Source organism: Lutra lutra, chromosome 1, assembly GCF_902655055.1.
Source record: "Lutra lutra chromosome 1, mLutLut1.2, whole genome shotgun sequence".
Taxonomy (NCBI): domain Eukaryota; kingdom Metazoa; phylum Chordata; class Mammalia; order Carnivora; family Mustelidae; genus Lutra; species Lutra lutra.
In genome coordinates, this window is record NC_062278.1 from 49517157 (window position 1) to 49537523 (window position 20367).

The window sequence follows — 20367 nt, forward strand, 5'->3', positions numbered from 1 at the left end:
TAGCAACAGATATTAGTTATTTCCACTAATATGGTGCTCACCGTGGGCTCCCTGTATCTTGCATATAGCCCTTCAGAAAATGTTGTGTCTAACTTGAAATGTTTGTAATTTTCGAAGTCTAAAATAATGATTATTTTGACAATAATAATAAAGAAAGCAAGTGCACACATTTACTTTTATTCTCTCCCAAATACAAAAAAAATCCAATGTATGGCGCTGGGTGGCCAGTTGGTTAAGCATCTGACTCTTGATATCAGCTCAGGTCATGATCTCAGTGTTGTGAAATCAAGTCCTGCGTCTGGCTCTGTGCTCAGTAAGGAGTCTGCTTGAGATTCTCTCTCTCCCTCTCCCTTTGCCCCTCCTCCTCTAAAAAGAATAAAACTTAAAAAGCACTCCAATTAGAAAGTGCATATTTTAGAATTCATAATAGCTCCGATAAAGAAGAAGGGGTATTAGGGGCGCCTGGGTGGCTCAGTGGGTTAAGCCGCTGCCTTCGGCTCAGGTCATGATCCCAGGTCCTGGGTTCGAGCCCCACGTCGGGCTTTCTGCTCAGCAGGGAGCCTGCTTCCTCCTCTCTCTCTGCCTGCCTCTCTGCCTACTTGTGATTTCTCTCTGTCAAATAAATAAATAAAAATCTTAAAAAAAAAAAAAAAAGAAGAAGGGCTATTATTCATGGATCTGGCATGCTGTGAAATTTTGCTCCCATTTGCTTTGGCTATATGCTTTGTGAAGGTAGAGACCAAATCTAAGTTTGTTTTTTTTTTTTTAAGTATTTCATGCATATAGAAAAGTATAGATGTATGGAGCACCTGTGTACCCACAGGTAGAGCAAGGTAAACAGAAGTCAAATTTTGCTGTTTGCTTCAGACCTCTTAAAAAAAAAAAGAGGATATTACAGGTCCATGTCCTAATTTTTTCCCATCCCTCCCTCTCAGAACTTATATCTTTCTTAAGTTGCTATATTTCATTTTTATGATTGCCTTTAGACTTTTGCTACATGTTTTTATATCCATATATAAAATATTCTATTTTGTGGGTTTTATATATTTACCTAAGTGGTATCATGGTGTATGGAACTTGTTTTTTTTTAAACTACACATCACTTTTGGGAGATTTATTCATACGTTATAAGCTTATTAACTTTTGTCTATCTGATAAACATGTTACAAGTATTGTTCCTTGTTTGTTTGTTACTTTGTCTATCTGATAAATATGTTACAAATATTGTTATATTCCTTTGGCAGCTTGGAAATTCAATGATACGTTAGATTTTTTTCTTCCTTTATTTGTATACCTTTTCATGTATTTATTAGACATTCTGATTTTCTACTCTGCGACTTGCCTATTTGAACATTATGATCATTTCTCTATTGAATTGTTTGTCTTTCTCTTATTGGTCATTAGAAGTTCTTGTATTCTGGATACTAATTCTTTATTGGCTATAAAGTTGCAAATATCTTTCCTCCAGTCTGTAGCTTTCTTTTGCTTGGCTTTTTACATCTTTTGTCACACCCAAGTTTTAATATATAGGGTAGTCCACTGTATCAGTATTTTCCTCTATAATCGGTAATTTTTAAAAAAAGATTTTATTTATTTATTTGACAGAGAGAGATCACAAGTAGGCAGAGAGGCAGGCAGAGAGAGAGGAGGAAGCAGGCTCCCTGCTGAGAAGAGAGCCCCATGTGGGGCTCAATCCCAGAACCCTGAGATCATGACCTGAACGGAAGGCAGATGCTTAACCCACCGAGTCACCCAGGCGCCCCTATAATTGGTACTTTATAAGAGAAATCCTTCCCTATGTTTAAGTCACAACGATAGTCTCCCATATTTTCTTCTGCATGTTTTTAGTGTTTGTGTATGCATTTAGGTCTTCAGTGAACCTAGAGTTTATATGTTTAGCGAAAGATAGGGATCTAACTTCTTATTCCTTATAAGTTATCAATCTTTTCAGTTGGGCTAAAACACACTGTTAAGAGATAGAGACTCAGGTTAGGCTAAAAGGGACTTTTTAAAAAAATTTATTTATTTGACAGAGAGAGTCACAAGCAGGGGAAGTGGGTGAGGGAGAGGCAGGCTCCCCACTGAGCAGGGAGCCTGATGTAGAACTTGATCTCAGGACACTGGTATAATGACCTGAGCCAAACGTAGATGCTTAACCCTCTGAGCCACTCAGACACCTCTGAAAGGGACATATTTTATACAATTTTTAGAAACTAAAGCTCCAAATTATCTGTATTTTAATTCTTTTTTCTCCTAGAAAGACATCATTTGACATATATAAACAAAAGTTGTTGGAAATATAGGGGCACACTGACAAACCATTCTTCTAAGTAAAGATTTTAGTGCAACTCTCCCAGAAATTAAAGAGCAAGGAGACAAAAAAAATTAATGGACTTGACCTTTATATACACTTAAGTGTGTGTCTAATTTTGTTTGTAGGCCAAAAAGAGATAATAAAAATTCTTTCACATAGCCATCAGGTCCTTCAAAAATTGACCATCTATTCATTAGTCACTACATGGTCATTTGCTACTGACCATGTACAAAAGCTTATGCATTTTGTAAAATAAAAGTTACGTAAGACATAGTTCCTGACCACAATGCAATAAAACTAGAAAGTATCACAAAAGAATAGCCAAAGTTTTATCCGAGTTAGAAATTAAGAATAAATGTTGTTAGAAAGGAAACTAAAGTGTACATTACAAAGTACTTGGAAATTAATGGCAATGAGAATACCACATATCAACACCTATGGGATGTGGACAAAGAATTCTTCAAATTCTTCCCTATGTTGAAGTCATAATGATAGTCTCATATATTTTCTTCTGCATGTTTTTAGTTTTTAAAGTAAATTATTTAAAGTAGATTATTTAAATTATTTAAAAAATATATGTGCTTTAATAAATTTATTACAAAATAAATGAAATTGTTAAAAAATGAACTGAGCATTCAACTAAAGAATAATAAACATAAAGTGAATGTAAAGAAGCTAAAAAAAATAATAAATGTGATGGAGAAACTTAATAAAAGTAGAAATTAACAAATGCTAGGCTTGATCAACAAAAAACCCCCATCATTTCCATGAAAAGACTAATAAAATAGTCAAGATTCTAATAAATTTGATTACAAAAAGGGAGAGAGTGAAAGAATATAAATCAATGTCAAGAAGGTATATCTAGAAATATGAAGATTTAACAAAAATTAAAATGGTAAATAGAATTTTTTTCTGATGAATCTTTCTCTCTAGATGAAAGTGATTATTTTTTAATAAATGACCAAAATATTGTAGGAATGAGGAGAGGGGTAAGAAGGTACTTTCATTTTTTAAACTCTATATTTCTACAGATTTGACTTTTATTTATTTATTTGTTTGTTTATATTTTTTTAAAGATTTATTTATTTGAGAGAGAGAACACACGCGTATGTGTGTATGTGTGCACATGCATGAGCAAGGGAGGGGCAGAGGGACAGGGAGAGAGAGACACTCAAGCAGACTCTCTGCTGAACATGGAGCCTGACATGGGGCTCTGTCTCATGACTCTGAGATCGACCTGAGCCAAAGTCAAGAGTCCGGTACTTAATCAGCTGAGCCACCCAGGACTCGACTTTTATATCAAGCTTGTCCTTCTTTTATTTAAAAAACAACAGCAAAAAACAAACAAACAAACAAACAAACAAAACTCCACCCACAATAATAATGAAAAGAAGCTTTGCTGCAAATTTCAGGCTAACTTTGTCATCTAGTTCCCAGAAGGAATAATTTGGCAAGTCCAATGTGCCATGAGAACGCTCCGTAAACCAATGTCTTTATTTCCAGGCAGAGGCTAGAATGTGGCTGTCTGGGAGGATGGTCGGAACTGTCAAAGCATTGTCTGCCTATCTTGCCACTGTTTCAGTTTTCTTGATATCACTTGTAAACGCAGAGTTTAAAAAATTAATTGAGTTCAAACCTGTAATTGTTATAGTTGCTTTTGTCTTAAATATGGCCAACAGTTGGATAAAGCGTTAGGGGCATTCCTTAGGTCTTCTGTTTGACAACCACCATGGCTGCCTCCATGTAAAACCCTCTGCTGTGGCCATGCTTTTCTAGGATATCCGAGGAACAGCCAACCACTATTTCCTAGGGTCCTGAAGAAATATGTCACAATAGTCTCCCAGCCTTGGGAAAAATCCATGATCATCATGAAGTAGCAAAGACCAGTGGTTCAGGAGATGATGGAAAGTATCTCCCTTGAAACAGTCCCTGATACGCACTATGTGAACTCCTGGCTCTGTGACTGAATAGACTGGCTTCTGCTCGGTCCCTTGTAATAGGAAACAGGTCTCATAACACTTTCCTAGGCACTGCCAACCCGATATTCACTATTTACTTTTTGCTCTTTCTTGCCTGATGTCTTATTGGTGGGCAGTTGGGTGGTGGTGGGTGGAAAACCACACGGCCTTGGGCTACCTGAATGTCATATTCACTGTTTCACTGCATAGAAAGCAAGATGTTCAAAAAACAAGAAAAGAAAAGAAAAAAGAAAAGAAAGCAAGATGTTTATTTTATACATGAAATCCTTATAATTCTTCCTTGAGATGAATTAGGCAGAAATTTTTGTAGCCATTTAGAAGGTAAGGAGTCTGAACCTCTGGAAAAAATTAATGTGAGTAGAATGGCCAGGCACAGGTTATACATGTTAATTAAGTAAATATTAGGCTAGCAAACCATTTTTTTTTTTAAAGATTTTATTTATTTATTTGTCAGAGAGAGAGAGGGAGAGAGAGCGAGCACAGGCAGACAGAATGGCAGGCAGAGGCAGAGGAAGAAGCAGGGTCCCTGACAAGCAAGGAGCCCGATGCGGGACTCGATCCCAGGATGCTGGGATCATGACCTGAGCCGAAGGCAGCTGCTCAACCAACTGAGCCACCCAGGCGTCCCTAGCAAACCATTTTTACTGTACTTAAACAGTAAGCAGTCATGCGGTTGAATAACGACATGGGACTTTGTTTTTTGTTGCCCTAGGGTTCATTTGTTTCATTTGTTGATTTTTTGTTTGTTTGTTTGTTTTGGTCTCACAGGTAACACAACGGCATGTGGCTTTGTAGTGTATCAAAACAACAAGCTTTTCCAATCAAAAACTTTTAAAACTAAATCAGATTTTAGTCAAAAAATTATCTCAGGCAGTACTAATGAAAATAACAGTCAGGGAGCTTCCGTTGACATTGTCTTTAATCCAAAGGTGAGTTTTTCCACTAAAAACAACAACAAAGTAATTCAGGCCACTTTTGATTACAAAAGGGGGGTTGGTTGGGCAAAAGAAATCCACAGGAGAACTCTTTATATTTATGTAAATTTTTATTTAAATTCCAGTTAGTTAACAAACAGTATAATATTTGGTTTAGGCATATAACATATTGATTTAACAGAAAAATTCTTTTAAGAATTCTTTGAAGATATTCATTTAAATATCCATGTTTTTTTTTAATTTTTAAAATTTATTTTCAGCGTAACAGTATTCCTTGTTTTTGCACCACACCCAGTGCTCCATGCAGTCCGTGCACTCTCCAATACCCACCACCTGGTTCCCCCAACCTCCCACCCCCCGCCCCGTCAAACCCCTCAGATTGTTTTTCAGAGTCCATAGTCTCTCATGGTTCACCTCCCCTTCCAATTTCCCTCAACTCCCTTCTCCTCTCTAACTCCCCTTGTCCTCCATGCTGTTTGTTATGCTCCACAAATAAGTGAAACCATTAAATATCCATGTTTTTTGGTCAGGCTAGCTAAATGCAAAATCAGCTAATTTGAATTTTACATCCTTCCCTCCCCCCAATCTCTAATGAAGATGTTGTACTTAGTACCTACCTAATTGATTTCTCATACACTTATATTATCTTAGATTATCCTATTTTTTTTACTTGATTCAGCATTTTTAAAGAAATCAGTTGCAATTGTCTTTTCAATTTACAGTATAACCAAAAAGAATTCCAGCTCCATTCCTATGCTTGTGTCTATTGGAATCTTTCAACAAAGGATTGGGACACACGTGGATGTTACAAAAAGAGGAACTCTAATGGCTTCTTGCACTGTCACTGCAACCATACTACTAATTTTGCTGTGTTAATGGTAAGGATGTACACAGTAGTCTCTTTCCAGACACAAATTTCCCTTATACATAATTCTGGCATGTGCTAACTGGAGATGATTTTGGTGCCTAGTTTGCATAGATATTCAATCTAGATTAAATGAATAAGCAGAGAATGGAGGGATAAGACTAAAAAAGGAAGTGCTGGTAACAGCAAGGAAATAGAGCTTCCTGCAGTATGGTCTCAGGGTGGATGAGGTCAGTACCGTGTATTTAATAATGAGAAGGGAGCCCATGTGCAAAGAAGAGCTGATAGACTCCATCCAACTAACTCACATGTTGTGAAGCTTGAAGTTGTTATATCCAGAGGTAAGGCTGTATGGCTGTGTGTTGGGTACGGGTTCAGTACATACTTAACTATGGATGGGCAGTTGAAACCTGTTACCCAAAGCTTTTTCCATTGGAATAATCTATGTTGCTAAGTTGATGCTAGAAGATAAAAGAGGAATAGCTCTTGAATTCATCCAATTTGTCCCATAGTTCCTTTATGTATTCCTTATATCTTAAATTTTTTAAAATTTGAGTATAGTTGACACACAATGTTGCATTAGTTTCAGGTGTACAACACAGTGATTTCACAAGTTTCTACATTAGGCTATGCTCACCAGAAGTGTAGCTACCATCTGTCACCATGCAATGCTATTACAGTATCATTGACTATATTCCTTATGGTGTACCTTTTATTCCTGTGGCTTATTTATTCCCAGAAGCTTGTATTTCCCACTCCCCTTCACACATTACCTCTGGCAGCCATCAGTTTGTGCTCTGTATTTTCAGATCTGATTATGCTTTTCGTTCATTCATTTTTTTTTTTTTTTAGCTTTCAGATACGAGTCAAATCATATGGTATTTGTCTTTCTCAGTCCAACTTATTTCCCTTCGCATATAATCTTCTAGGTCCATCATGTTGTTGCAAATGGCCCAAACTCATCCTTTTGATGGCTGCATAACATTCCATCATTTGTATCTACCACATCTTCCTTAGGCATTCATCTATCAATGTATTCCTTACATCTTTTTTTAGAGGGGGAAGGGCAAAGGGAGAGGGAGAGAGAAGGAATCTTAAGCAGGCTCCATGTTCAGCATGGATCTCATGACCCTGATATCATGACCTGAGCCAAAATCAAATAAGCCACCCAGGCGTTCCTCCTTATACCTTTTGACTACAAAGCTACTCTGTACAAATAACTGATAACACTTAGTTCTGGTGTGTAGCTATAAGTGCACCTCTGAAAGTTCTTGGGCCGGCTCTTTGAAGAGAAGGACCTGTTTGTTCTGTTTCCAGAAATCTATTATTCTTATAAATCCAAAAGTGTTAGTTTTTATACTTGATGGAATGATTTTATATGCAGTAGAATGGGGAGGGATGTAGTATCTTACACTTACTAATATTGTGAATCTTCCTGAGAAAAGCAGGTGTTTTCATTCCCTAGGAGCTGTGAGGTAGCCATCTTTGGGAAACCAATTGAGATCAGAACATACTGATACAACATATAATAACAAATTATAGAAACTTGTGGGGTTTTTTGTTTTATTTTGTTTTGTTTTGTTTTGTTTTTGAGAGGGGATAGGGCAGGGCAGAGGAAGAGGGAGAGAGACAGAATCTTAAGCAGGAACAGGCTCCATGCCCAGTGTGGAGCCCAACACAGGGCCTGAACTCACAACCCTGAGATCATGATCTGAGCCAAAATCAAATGTTGGATGCTTAACCAACTGAGCCACCAGGTGCCCCAATATAGAACCATGGTTTATAAATTTTTTTCCCTTCCTTCCTTCCTTTTTTCCTTCCTTCCTGTCTATCATTTATTTCCTTTTCTTACTTTTAATGCACTGGATTTAACTTCTAGTACAAATTTTTTGTTGTTGTTGTTTCAAGTTTTTGTTTATATTCTAGTTAGTTAACACATAGAATAATATTGGTTTCAGGAGTAGAATTTAATGACTCATCACTTACATATAATACCCAGTGCTCATCACAAGTGTTGTCCTTAATACCCATCAACCATCTAGCCCATCCTTCACCCCTCCATCAAGCCTCAGTTTGTTCTCTATAGTTAAGAGTCTCTTATAGTTTGCCTCCCTCTCATTTTTTTCCTTCCCCTATTTTCAACTGTTTTGTTTCTCAAATCCACATATGAGTGAAATCCTATGGTATGTCTTTCTCTGACTTATTTAGCTTAGTATAATACACTCTAGCTCTGTCCACATTGTTGCATGTGGCAAAATTTTATTCCTTTTGATGGCTGAGTAATATTCCATTATGTATATACACCATTTAATCCTTTATCCATTCATCAGTGGATGAACATTTGGGCTCTTACAATAATTTGGCTATTGTTGATAATGTTGCTATAAACATCAGTGTGTGTGCCCCTTTGAATCACTATATTTGTATCCTTTGGAGTAAATACCTAGTAGTGCAATTGTTGGATGGTAGGGTAGTTGTATTTTTAATTTTTCAAGGAAACTCCATACTGTTTTCCAGAGTGTTTGCACCAGTTTGCATTCCCACCAGTACTGTAAGAGAGTTCTCCTTTCTCCACATCTTTGCCAACAACTCTTATTTCCTGTGTTGTTAATTTTAGCCATTCTGACAAGTGTGAGGTTATACTTTTCTTATTTTAATGATCAAAGCCTTTCTTAATTGATTTTGATTATTTTCTAACATATTACAGAGAGATCTACTTTTTTTTTAAGATTTTATTTCTTTATTTGAGAGGTAGAGAGCAAGCATGAGGAGTGGGCATGGCAGAGGGAGAAACAGACTCCCACTGAATGCAGAGCCCAATATGGGGCTCGATCCCAGGATCCTGGGATCATGACCTGAGCCAAAGGCAGATGCTTCACAGGCTGAACCAACCAGGTGCTGCCAGAGATCTGCTTTCTTAATAAGAAAATAATAAAGATAAAATTTTAATTTTTTTGATATCTTAAAGATCATTAGCATCATCCACTATCTGTGTAAAGCTTGGGTTGCTATATATATTAAATGATACAGACTACATTGTCATAGTTATTTTTCTTCTTTCCTGAGGTCAAACTTCCAGCTGTTTCTTCTCATTAATATCTGAGTCTGCCTCAGTGCCTACATTTGTAATTAGTTTTGGGTTGCCAAATTTTTTAAAAGGCTGATTAGGATTGTATATAAAGTAGGAGCAGATAGGCTCTAAGCAAATAGATGATTTCTAAGGTCTGATGATCTATATATATTCTATGATTTTTTGGTATTTACTCAATATAGTGTACACAGGAAGTAATGTGAAATCTTTGTTTTTAAAATGAAATTTACTTTATTTTTGTTTTCTTCCTATAAAAGTAGTACATACTTATTGCATAAGGTATGAAAGTTTATCTATTAAATAGAAACATACTAATATGGAAAAACATTTATAACATATTGAATTAACATGGCAATTCAAATTAAAATATGTTAACAAACTGCTATATATTTGTACAAGAGACATAGGTAATATTTGTAGATATATTATAAAAAAGATCACCTCTGGAGAAGAGATAGGATTTTAAGAGATAGGGTGGTATGATATGGGGGTAAGAGAAAACTATGGGCTTTTTTTAATGCTTCTATATTACTTTCATGTTATATAAATATTACTTTCTAATTTTTTAAATTGTTAAAGACAGGCAAGAAATAATATATAACCTACTCAATGGCCACGATTATTACCTCACCAGATTTCTAAGAGTACATACTCACATGCAGCATACTTATCTATGAATATATACTTGGCATAGATACATTAGACAAAAATGAGATCTCCTTTTAAAAAAATATTACAGGATCATATAAACATCTTTCCATGTCTAAAAAATACTTCTGCAACTTTATTTTTAGTGCATTAGCTTACATATGCAGATTTCCTCTTAGATTATAATTACACATAAAAATAATGTAAGGGATAAATGAAATAACTTCAGGCAACTTAAATCTAATTCAAACAACTTTGATTTTAGACATTGAGGAGAAGTATATATGTTTTCCCTAACTGACAGATAACTGTTCTCAACACTGCTTCATATAGACTGCTTAGAGATAAGGGGTTCATTTATTTTCTTTTAAAACTTCTCAAGTTTTATAAAAAGATCTATCTGGGGGTTCCTGGGTGGCTTAGTGGGTTAAGCCTCTGCCTTCGGCTCGGATCATGATCTCAGGGTCCTGGGATCGAGCCCCGCATCAGGGTCCTGGGATCGAGCCTCTGCTCAGCAGGGAGCCTGCTTCCCCTCTCTCTCTGCCTGCCTCTCTGCCTACTTGTGATCTCTCTTTGTCAAATAAATAAATAAAATCTTTAAAAAAAAAAAGATGTATCTGGCAACTATCTGGTATTTTGACCAATGTAACTTCTTATGATGACTTTCATAGACATTTCAGGAATGGTTATTTACAAATATAAGTCTTAACTTATTTTCCAGAGTTTCAAAAAGAACTATAAATATCCCGAATCACTAAACATACTATCCAGCGTTGGATGTGCCCTGTCCATTACTGGTCTGGTTCTCACAATTATATTTCAGATTGCCACCAGGTAAGAAAGGATACATGCTCTTCTTATGAGAGAAATTGCTATCCTGATATTATTTCCTCTGCACATATTCTCATCAGAATACAGTCTTTTGGAACTACAAGGGAAATCAGATTTAGTTCCACAAGCTCCTTTTATAGAAGAGGACACTCAGTTCCGGAGAAGCTAAGAAATACATACAAATAAATATATAATTAAAACTGTGGCAAGTGCCTTGAAGAAAAATTGCACACCATGTAATTATAAGCTTCTCGTGTAAAACTAATATGGTCCCAAAGCTCATTAATGCTATAATTTCTTTGTGTTGAACAGAACCATATGTACCAATTTGTGTTTGCCAAAGAATAAAACATTGCTAAATAGCAAGTTTTTGAAAATTCAACTAGTTTAAAATATATATTAAGTTTTCAAATGGTGAAACTTTAAAAAAGTCTTTGAATTCCATAGTTCAAAAAAATCTAATTAAAAAATTACCTATGAACACATATTTCCTTCCTCCTTGACCTCCTCACTAAAGGAGCACTTGTGTTTTTTTTTTCATTTTATATTTTAAGTAATATATAAATATAAGCTTGTTATTTATTAGTTTACTTGTGTCCTATCTATTCTCCCCCTCACTGTGAAACTGATGAGGACAGTAACCTTTTCTGATTTTGTTATTGCTGTTGTTGTTTGTTTTGATCACTGTATCCCCAGGACTGAATACAGTGTTTGGCCCATAGTAGAGGGATATCTGTGGAGTAAGTGGGTCTATTGTGCATTCCTACCTGGTTTTCTTCTTAAACTCAAGATGTCTCAAGGTGAACTCATCTTTCCTTCAGAATTGTTTCTTCCTACCAAATTCCTTTACAAATGTTTTCTCAGGTGTGTAAATTCAGAGTTTATTTTAAAGGCATTGCTGTTTAAAAATCTTTCCTGAAGTTTTATTTAAAAAATTAAGAACTGGCAGAAAAGTTGAGAGAACACTGAACAATCATATACCCTTCACCTAGATTCATTAAATTATTAATATTTTGCTTTATCTCTCTTTCTACTCTGTCCTGAAATTTTGAAAGTAAGTTGTAGGCATCCTGACTGTCATGTCTAAATTCTTCAAGTATTTCCTAAGAACAGGGGTATTCTCCTCTATAGGATAATACCATTCCTCACTCAGGAAATTCAGCTCAAGCAATTTACCAATTTTGCCACTAATTTAATATTACTGTGTTAATATATATCCTATATTAAAATTTTTCCAGTTGTCCCAATAATGTTCATTATAGCTGGGTTTTTTTCCTCCAATTCATTCAGTTTTCATGTCTCTTTAGTCTCATTTAGCCTAAAATAATTCCTCTGATTTTTGTGTATTTTGGTCTTTTAGGGCATTAAATCTTTTGAGATGCTCAGGTCAGTTATGTTGTAAAATAGAATATTCTAAGTTTAGGCTTTGTCTGAAATGTTACTCATAATTAGATACAGATTAAATATTTTTGATGAGAATACTAAATCATTAAGTCTTTTTCAGTGTGATAGAGCAAGAAGCACGTAATGTCAGTTTGTCCCATTATTGGTTCTATTACGTTTGGTCTCTTGTTTACAGTAGTGTCTACTGGATTTTTACACACTAAAGGTTCACATTTTTCCTTTTGTAAGTAATAGATAATCCGTGGGATGAAACCTTATGATTGTGTGACTGTCCTGTTCCTCAACTCTTACTCAACGGTTTCAGTGTCCACCAGTTGTCCTTACTGGAATATATTACTACACTGATGGCTGAAAATGATGATTTTTCTTATCTATTATTCTTTCTACATTTAGTCACTGTATTCCTTTGTAAAGAAGTGTACTCTTCACTGTAATCAGAGGGAATCTTTCTTCATGTTGTTTTGGCATGTCCCTATCAGCCTATTTATTTCAGATACAGCAAGATGACCCAAGCACATTTTTTACTTTCTCTGCCTCATACTTAGAATCAGCTTTTTGTTCAAAGAGCCAGAATTCATTTAATTCTTCTTTACCTATCATACTTAATGAGTCTCTTGTCATTCATTTTAAGTTTTTATACTGAATGCTAGCTATGGACCAAGCACCATGTGCAAATCAAGCACCATGATTATGAATGAGACAAGTAAGCTCCATCTCTCCTGGTATTTACATTCCCGGGGGGAAGACTGATGTTATGCAAATATATACAGCATTAAGTATATAATTACAAATAGTGGTAAGTGCCTTGAAGGAAAACTCCACACCATGTAATTACAGATCTGTCATGTAAAAGGAAATGGCTCTTATGTCTGTCCTTTCATTTGTATTTCTATTATAACCACTTTTCCAAAAAAAATTTTTATTAACATATAATGTATTATTTGTTCCAGGGGCACAGGTATGTGATTCATCAGTTTTACACAATTCACAGCACTCACCATAGCACATACCGTCCCCAATGTCCATCTGTCATAATCACTCTTGAACAGTTATTTGATCCCATGTGAATAAGTTGCAGTACCTGCAAAGTTAGTTTCTTTGCCTAAAATTTCCCTCCTTCCAGTCATCATCAGATTTTTTTTCATTCTCTATCAACATGTTTCTTAGCAGTATTGGTGCCATAGACGTCACTGAAAACTCATCAGGAAACAAAGATAAAAATCTTAAAAATGGCATTGATTTTTAAATTGTGAATCAAATAGTTTTCTTTGTTCATAGACAGGGTCCCATATAATTATATGAAATTTATATATAATGTGTGTAAGTTATAATAAATTATATATAATTTAAATATATAAAATATGTTATATAATATATAAATTATAATATATGTTATATATAAAATAATATAATATTAATTCTCAGAAGATAGTAATATACCAAAGAGCCAGGGTATATGAAAATAGCCTGTTCTCCCTATGGATTATAACTTATGTTTGAAATAGGAAAAAAGTTGGAAACTAACTTTGTTTTTATATAAAAGGACTCCTTTGAGTACTTTTCTCAGTTCTGGTTATTAAGTTTTCTAGAGACTGAATGAAATTTTGAATTATCCTGAAAATCTCAACTAAAGCATCTAGAGAATGAACAGAGTTCATACAATTTTTATGGATTAAATATATGCTTTCTATGCATCTTCCTAAAGACTGAGAAGGTTGATGATGGAATGTTATAAAATCACAAAGGATATATAATTAGCAAACAGATTTATTCATCAGATTCTAGAATTAAAAATGGATACTTGAAAACATTAGGATTTTAATCACAGTAATAAACTTAGGGAAATAGTTATTTCGAGAGGACTTGTAGTCTGAAAAACCTAGAAGGGCTTAGATGGTACTGAATGGAGATTCTATAGCTTTTGTTAATATATGACTGCATAGCATAGTATACAGAGAATTGTAATATGTCATTAGAGGGGACTTCAGGGTATATCTGCCTTTACCCACTAAGGAAAACAATATATGCACAGTAAAGAGAATATGAGACTTCACATTTGAGATCAACCTTATTTAGGGCAACCTTGAATTCTTTGCTAATCTGGAAATACACATGTGGGCCACCAGAGAACACACTTGTGAGGAGAACACAAACACACATATTCTCTCTCTCTTTATCTCTTGCACTGCCTTCTAAAGACTATTGGCAAATAATGCCAGCTTACAGACAAAGTGAGAAAATGCTGTTCTTTTCTGGCAAAGATCTTAGCTAAAGAAGAGAAGAAAAAGACCCACAAAGTTTTAAAGAGCACTTGGTTCCAGAAATTACCTCTTCAAATGAAGGAACAGTGTCCAAGCAAGTTTTATATTAACTAGTTCATTCAAAACATCTTGACCATTTTACTATCAGCAAGTTATTTCCTAAAGTATGGTCCTCAAGATACCAATCCTTGGGAGGTAGTCCATGGAAAAATGGTTATGAAATGTCTTACAGAAGACACATGTGAAATTTTGTTGAGTGTAAGCCTTTCAGAGAAATAGTAATCATCAGTCTGCTCAAAATATCTTTAGTAGCAGCAATAGACCATGACACAAATTTTAAATATTTTTACTTAATTTAAAATGTTTATGGAAGCCTTACTCTTTAAATGTAATCTAAGCTAAATATTATACCATTTTGTTTTAAACTTATAAGGTAGTTTAAAATTATATTTGGCTTTATTGTTTTAAAATCCATACTTGATTTTTTTTATTTAAAATACTTCATAAAATGCAAGAGACTTTCTCTACCTTTGAACACGGATTCATCTACTAATATGCAATAGTTTCCTATTTTGAAATGTAAAAAAATCCATTTAGAGCCTTTCTATATATAGCCTTTGTATATGTTTGTAAATCTGGAGGAGAACCTATTGTCTATTGTGGTAGAATAAACTGTCCTAAAGGTTAGTGGCTTAAAATAGTAATTTCTTTTTTTTTTTTTTAAAGATTTTATTTATTTATTTGACAGAGAGATCACAAGCAGGCAGAGAGGCAGGCAGAGAGAGGAGGAAGCAGGCTCCCTGCCGAGCAGAGAGCCTGATGCGGGGCTCGATCCCAGGACTCTGAGATCACGACCCGAGCCGAAGGCAGCGGCTTAACCCACTGAGCCACCCAGGCGCCCCTAAAATAGTAATTTCTTATCTCTAACGATTCTGTGGCTTCACTGGGCTCAGCTGTATGGTTCTTCTGTTGGTCTCTCGTGGGTCTCCTGTGAGGCTTCAATCAAGTGGTGGGTAGAGTTGGACTCACTTGGATATCTTGGATGCTGGGACATCTGGGTCTTTCTCCATCTCCACATCATCCCAGAGGATTGCTATGTGGTTTCTTTAGCAGGTTAGCTAAATGTTTTACCTGGTGGCTCAGAACGCCCAGGAGAACCAAGGGGAAAGCTTATTAATACTTTCATGGGAAAAGTGACTTTATGGGATCCTTCCTCTATTAAAAAAAGATTTAAAAACTTTGAAAGTTTTAAAACTTGTGTTTTACAACTGTACTGGTATAAAGGTGAACATATTAATATATGCTCCTATTTGTACTTTGACCTATAAAAGTTAATTCTTTCCCCCCCTTTTTTTTCTTTTTTTAAGATTTTCTTTATTTATTTGAGAGAGAGCATGAGAGGAGAGAAGATTAGAGGGAGAAGCAGACTCCCCATGGAGCTGGGAGCCCAACACAGGAATTGATTCTGGGACTCTGTGATCATGACCTGAACAAGAGGCAGTTGCCTAACGAACTGAGCCACCCAGGCACCCAATTCCCTTCTGGTTTTAAAAGGAGTTAAAACTTTGCTGTGGGTCATAAAAGTATCACTGGCCCCAGTAGTGCTTTATCTGCTGAATAAGTTCGCCCTAGTGGCCAGGTCTTCTGGTGCATTTCATTAGTTAGATCAAGTCACAGGCTGGCCCCAGGAGGGGCTACACAGGGTATGGATACCTGAAAGTAGCATTCTCTGGGGGTCCTCTCTGAAAACTAGCTGTCACCTTTGATTAAAACACAGTTTGACAGGAGGATATATCAACCTGTTTTCTCTAACTCACCTCTTTGTGGAAATGCGACAACAGCGAGCTCTTCTGGTGTACTTGGGAAGGTAGACTTACCAGCTGGACCACTGGGTTATGAGTTGGATTTCCATTGGATAACAATATTTCTGTGTCCTCTCACAGTTTCCCTAGAGTTTATTTTTTGCGGCTGATTTGTTTATTTGTTTAATCATATATACTTCTTTGTTTTCAGGAACGTCAGAAAAACTTCAGTAACCTGGGTGTTGGTCAGTCTGTGTGTATCCATGTTGATTTTTAACCTCCTCTTTGTGTTTGGAATTGAAAACTCCAATAAGAACTTAAAGGAAATTAGTGACACCAATAAGCCTGACTCTAACAGAAATGAAATGCTGACCCAAGACACTGTGTACATCCCGAATCCCAAGTGCACTGTGGTTGCCGCGTTGCTGCACTATTTCCTGTTGGTGACGTTTAGCTGGACTGGCCTCAGTGCTGCACAGCTCTATTTCCTTCTTATTAGGACCATGAGGCCTCTTCCTCAACGTTTCATTCTGTTCATCTCTTTAATCGGATGGGGTAAGCATTTGCCTTTCTGCTTACTCAGAAATTTAATTTTGTTGAAATAACCTAATTTCAACAACCTAACAGCACAAGGGGAGATGGAAATCCAGCAGTCACTAGGAGTGCACCTTCTGCCTGGTTGCTTACACTCCTGGGAAGGAGGAAGAGGTGATCACACAGCTGTCCTAGTCACATCCTAAGCTAACCTCGAGAAGTTAATTTCCTTTCACATCTCTATTAGTTTCATTTGAAATTTAGACCATATATGATTAACTTTCTAGCTACTTAAAAAAAAAGTTTCGAGAACATCAAGAGTGAATCTAACAAAAATAATTTGAAAAATTTATTGGGTTCCAACAAAGAATTGTGTGAATGATATCTAATTTAAATTTATTCAAGGGAAAGAGGAATTAGGCAGTTTAAGAATGGAAATTGTGGTAAGAGTTACAAAGAAATCAGAAATGTGTAAGATTAGTAGGTATAGCCAAAAATAAAAGAAAGAGGCCAGCAGTTACCGAAAAATTATGTCCTCCATCCGCCCATATCTGTAGATCATTTGGTATGTTGGCTACAGTGGAAGAAGAGTACAGTCTTGAAAAGGGTCAGATGTGTAACTCATTAATGTTCTCCTATAATTAATTCCAGTCTTGAGTAAATTATTAATTCAATGGCTCTCTTTTACCACATAGGTGTCCCGGCTATAGTAGTGGTTGTAACAGTGGGAATTATTTTTTCTCAGAGCGGTTCACAATGGGAGTTAGATTACCGACAAGAAGAAATGTGAGTTTATATATATATTTTTAAATGTCCATTTATTTGATATAAGAGTGTAACTGTTCAGTGATATTGAGTCCAAGTGTCACTGTATGTATGTGTCCCATTTTATAAGTATCATAAGTATTTCAAATTCTCAAACAACACATTATATTTTAAATGTAGTGACATGAAAGTTTCCTAAGATAAACCCTTTTGTAAAGCTAGTTATTACCTTCTAAATTTATAACCTAAACTTTGTTAGATTTGTCTTCTTTTATTAAGGCTAAAAATCATAGGACACAATATGTGTGCTCCTTAGTAACCCTTTATCTTAGTTTTCTTATCTAGGAAATAGGAATAACAATGATAGTAATGTCCACTCTGAGATCATGGTTAGGGGTCAAGAAAGTGTGAAGATGTTTTATAATTTGAAGAGCACTATCTGTACTTATGACTGGTTTTATGTTGATATGATTAGAATGAATGTTTTATGATGATTTATCACACATAAAAAAATTCTCCCTGAGATTATAGTGTGAATAGTTGTTACTAATGGAAATACCCAACTGTATGGTGTTTGCTTTTTCTGTGAGGTAGGAGAGAAGAAATCTGAGCTGAGGGGTGCCTGGGTGGCTCAGTGGGTTAAGGGTCTGCCTTTGGCTCAGGTCATGATCTCAGAGTCCTGAGATCGAGCCCCACATTGGGCTTCCTGGCTCAGTGAGGAGTCTGTTTCTCCTCCTCCCCCTGCTCTTCCCGCCTCCTTGTGCTCTCTCTCTCTCCCTCTTTCTCAGATAAATAAATAAAAGTCTTAAAAAAGAAAGAAGAGATCTGAGTTGAACTCTTTATGGGTATTACTTTTTTTTAAAGATTTTATTTATTTATTTGTCAAAGAGAGAGAGAGGGAGGGAGAGCACAAGCTGGAGAGAGGCAGCGAGAGAGAGGAGCAGGCTCCCAGCTGAGCAAGGAGTCCAATGTAGGCCTCCATCCCAGGACCCTGGGATCATGACCTGAGCCAAAGGCAGAGGCTTAACCAACTGAGACACCCAAGTACCACTTTATGTGTGTTTCTGCTACCAAATGGCAACTGCTCTATAATTTATCATCCCCTCTCCTTTTATAATTCAACCATTCTTACCCCTTGGATTCCACCTTAAGTCTAAAAGCAACTAAAACAAAACAAAAAAAACTCTTGGAAATGTGCCAGTACAGCCAAGGGAAGATTGTGGTGTTAGGGTGCATACCTATTTTCAAGGTTGACCATGCCCAACTTAAGAATAAGAGGCTATCTACCTGGCTTGGTTTTAGGAGCCAAATACTCCAGGTACCAGTTTTTCTGTTTAATTATGATTAAATATCTTTTAATAAATTTAAAAAATTTAATTCCACAATTACAGATCAGGAGTAAGATGCATCTCACAGGAGAGGTAGTTCTGTTCAAATTGCATCACTGATTTCCTACCTTAACTTTGGGACAGAGCTAGATCTACTCCTATAAAAAGCCTTCAGGAGAAAGAAGCTTACCATCTTAAATATATTCACACTGAACTATGAATAATTGAGAGCAGATTCTTTCCTGAGTACACTGTTAAATGTTAGGGAAGACACAAGGTGATGATAATAAGGGAAGTTGGGAAGAGAAGAAGGATGTTTAATGTAACATACCTCCTCTTAGACCCATATTCCCCACCTTTTATCCTATACACGTGGATCAAAGATCACATTTCTTTGGAATATATATAGAAAAAGGAGGAATAATAATAATAATAATAATTATTATTATTTTTAGTTATCCTTCCAGCAATAGCACCACGATATATCATGCTTTCCCCCAACTGCTCCCAGCTCTGCCAGTCATACCTGAAACCCCTAACCCACTTGCTACCTCTGTAAGAACCCAATTATGGGGTGACTCCAAGGTAGGACTTACTCTTCATTAATGCTCCCTCCCCTGATTGTTGGTGCCACCATCACATAACCTGTTTCAGACTTTTCTGAAGGGTTGAGGTCACATGGGAAATTATAATGCCTGAGGGGGAAATTCTTTCCAAGTGTATGCTATATATGGGATAACGCTGTCTTCATAATCTGTTTCATGGGGCAAAATCACTTGTAGCTAAACATTTCATCTGACCTCCACTTGTAATGCTCTCTAGATGTCAGTTCCATAGCTGTTTGTCAGATTAGCCTCCACTGTGTGTGTGCTCTCCAGTCTTAATTCTAGAAATTCCACTTTATACCTACAAGGGTTAGTCTGACTTTGGATCCATCCATCTTCTAGACAGTCTATTTCTCAAATCTGAGTTATTAAATTCAGAAAAAACATAGGAGAGGCTGTCATGAGAACAAATCGAGCATGACTATCTCTCCAAGTGGTACAAAGGATAGAGGGGCTGAGAAGGAGTCCTGTCCTAGTTCACAGTTCCTGACCACTGTGGATATCTAAGCTAATTTCCTTCCAGGTCTCCCTACTGGTAAGAGGTGGCTGAGGAATCCTGCATACATTCACGGGCATGCAGGCACGCGTGTATGCACACACACACACACACACACACACACATCTATAGTACAAACAGTAATCCTAAGAAATGGTATTGTCTAAAGTTGAAACAACTCAAGAAGCATGCAGGTAAGGATAAATATTTGTCTAATTGTTTGATAACTAACAAGTCTGCCTTTATCCAATACAGTTGTATTATTCTATTTTCTTCCTCTATCTTTTCTTCCTCCTTTAAACCCTCTAAGCTGCATAGATAAGAAATGTGTTCATCTTCTTCATTTGAAACTTCTGATGTTGACTTACTTAGTCACCAAAGAAGCTTCTAGAGTTCTGAAAGTACTTCTCAGAAGGATTTCATTAAATTCTCATCAAGTGCCCTCCAATTTCTTCTGTGTAGGAGATGGCAGAATGGAGAATGACAGGAAGGTTGTTCTCCAGTTAGCA

General features: G+C 36.1%; 1 protein-coding gene across 1 annotated transcript in view; it reads left to right on the forward strand.

Annotated features, from left to right (window-relative positions):
* Positions 1-20367, forward strand: part of ADGRG7 (adhesion G protein-coupled receptor G7) — a 69966-nt gene that overhangs the window by 34768 nt on the left and 14831 nt on the right. Inside the window, exons 9-13 of the mRNA XM_047723209.1 lie at positions 5062-5222; positions 5951-6106; positions 10554-10666; positions 16342-16685; positions 17360-17450. Coding sequence (XP_047579165.1) covers positions 5062-5222; positions 5951-6106; positions 10554-10666; positions 16342-16685; positions 17360-17450 — 865 coding nt within the window. The remainder of the gene's footprint in view (positions 1-5061; positions 5223-5950; positions 6107-10553; positions 10667-16341; positions 16686-17359; positions 17451-20367) is intronic.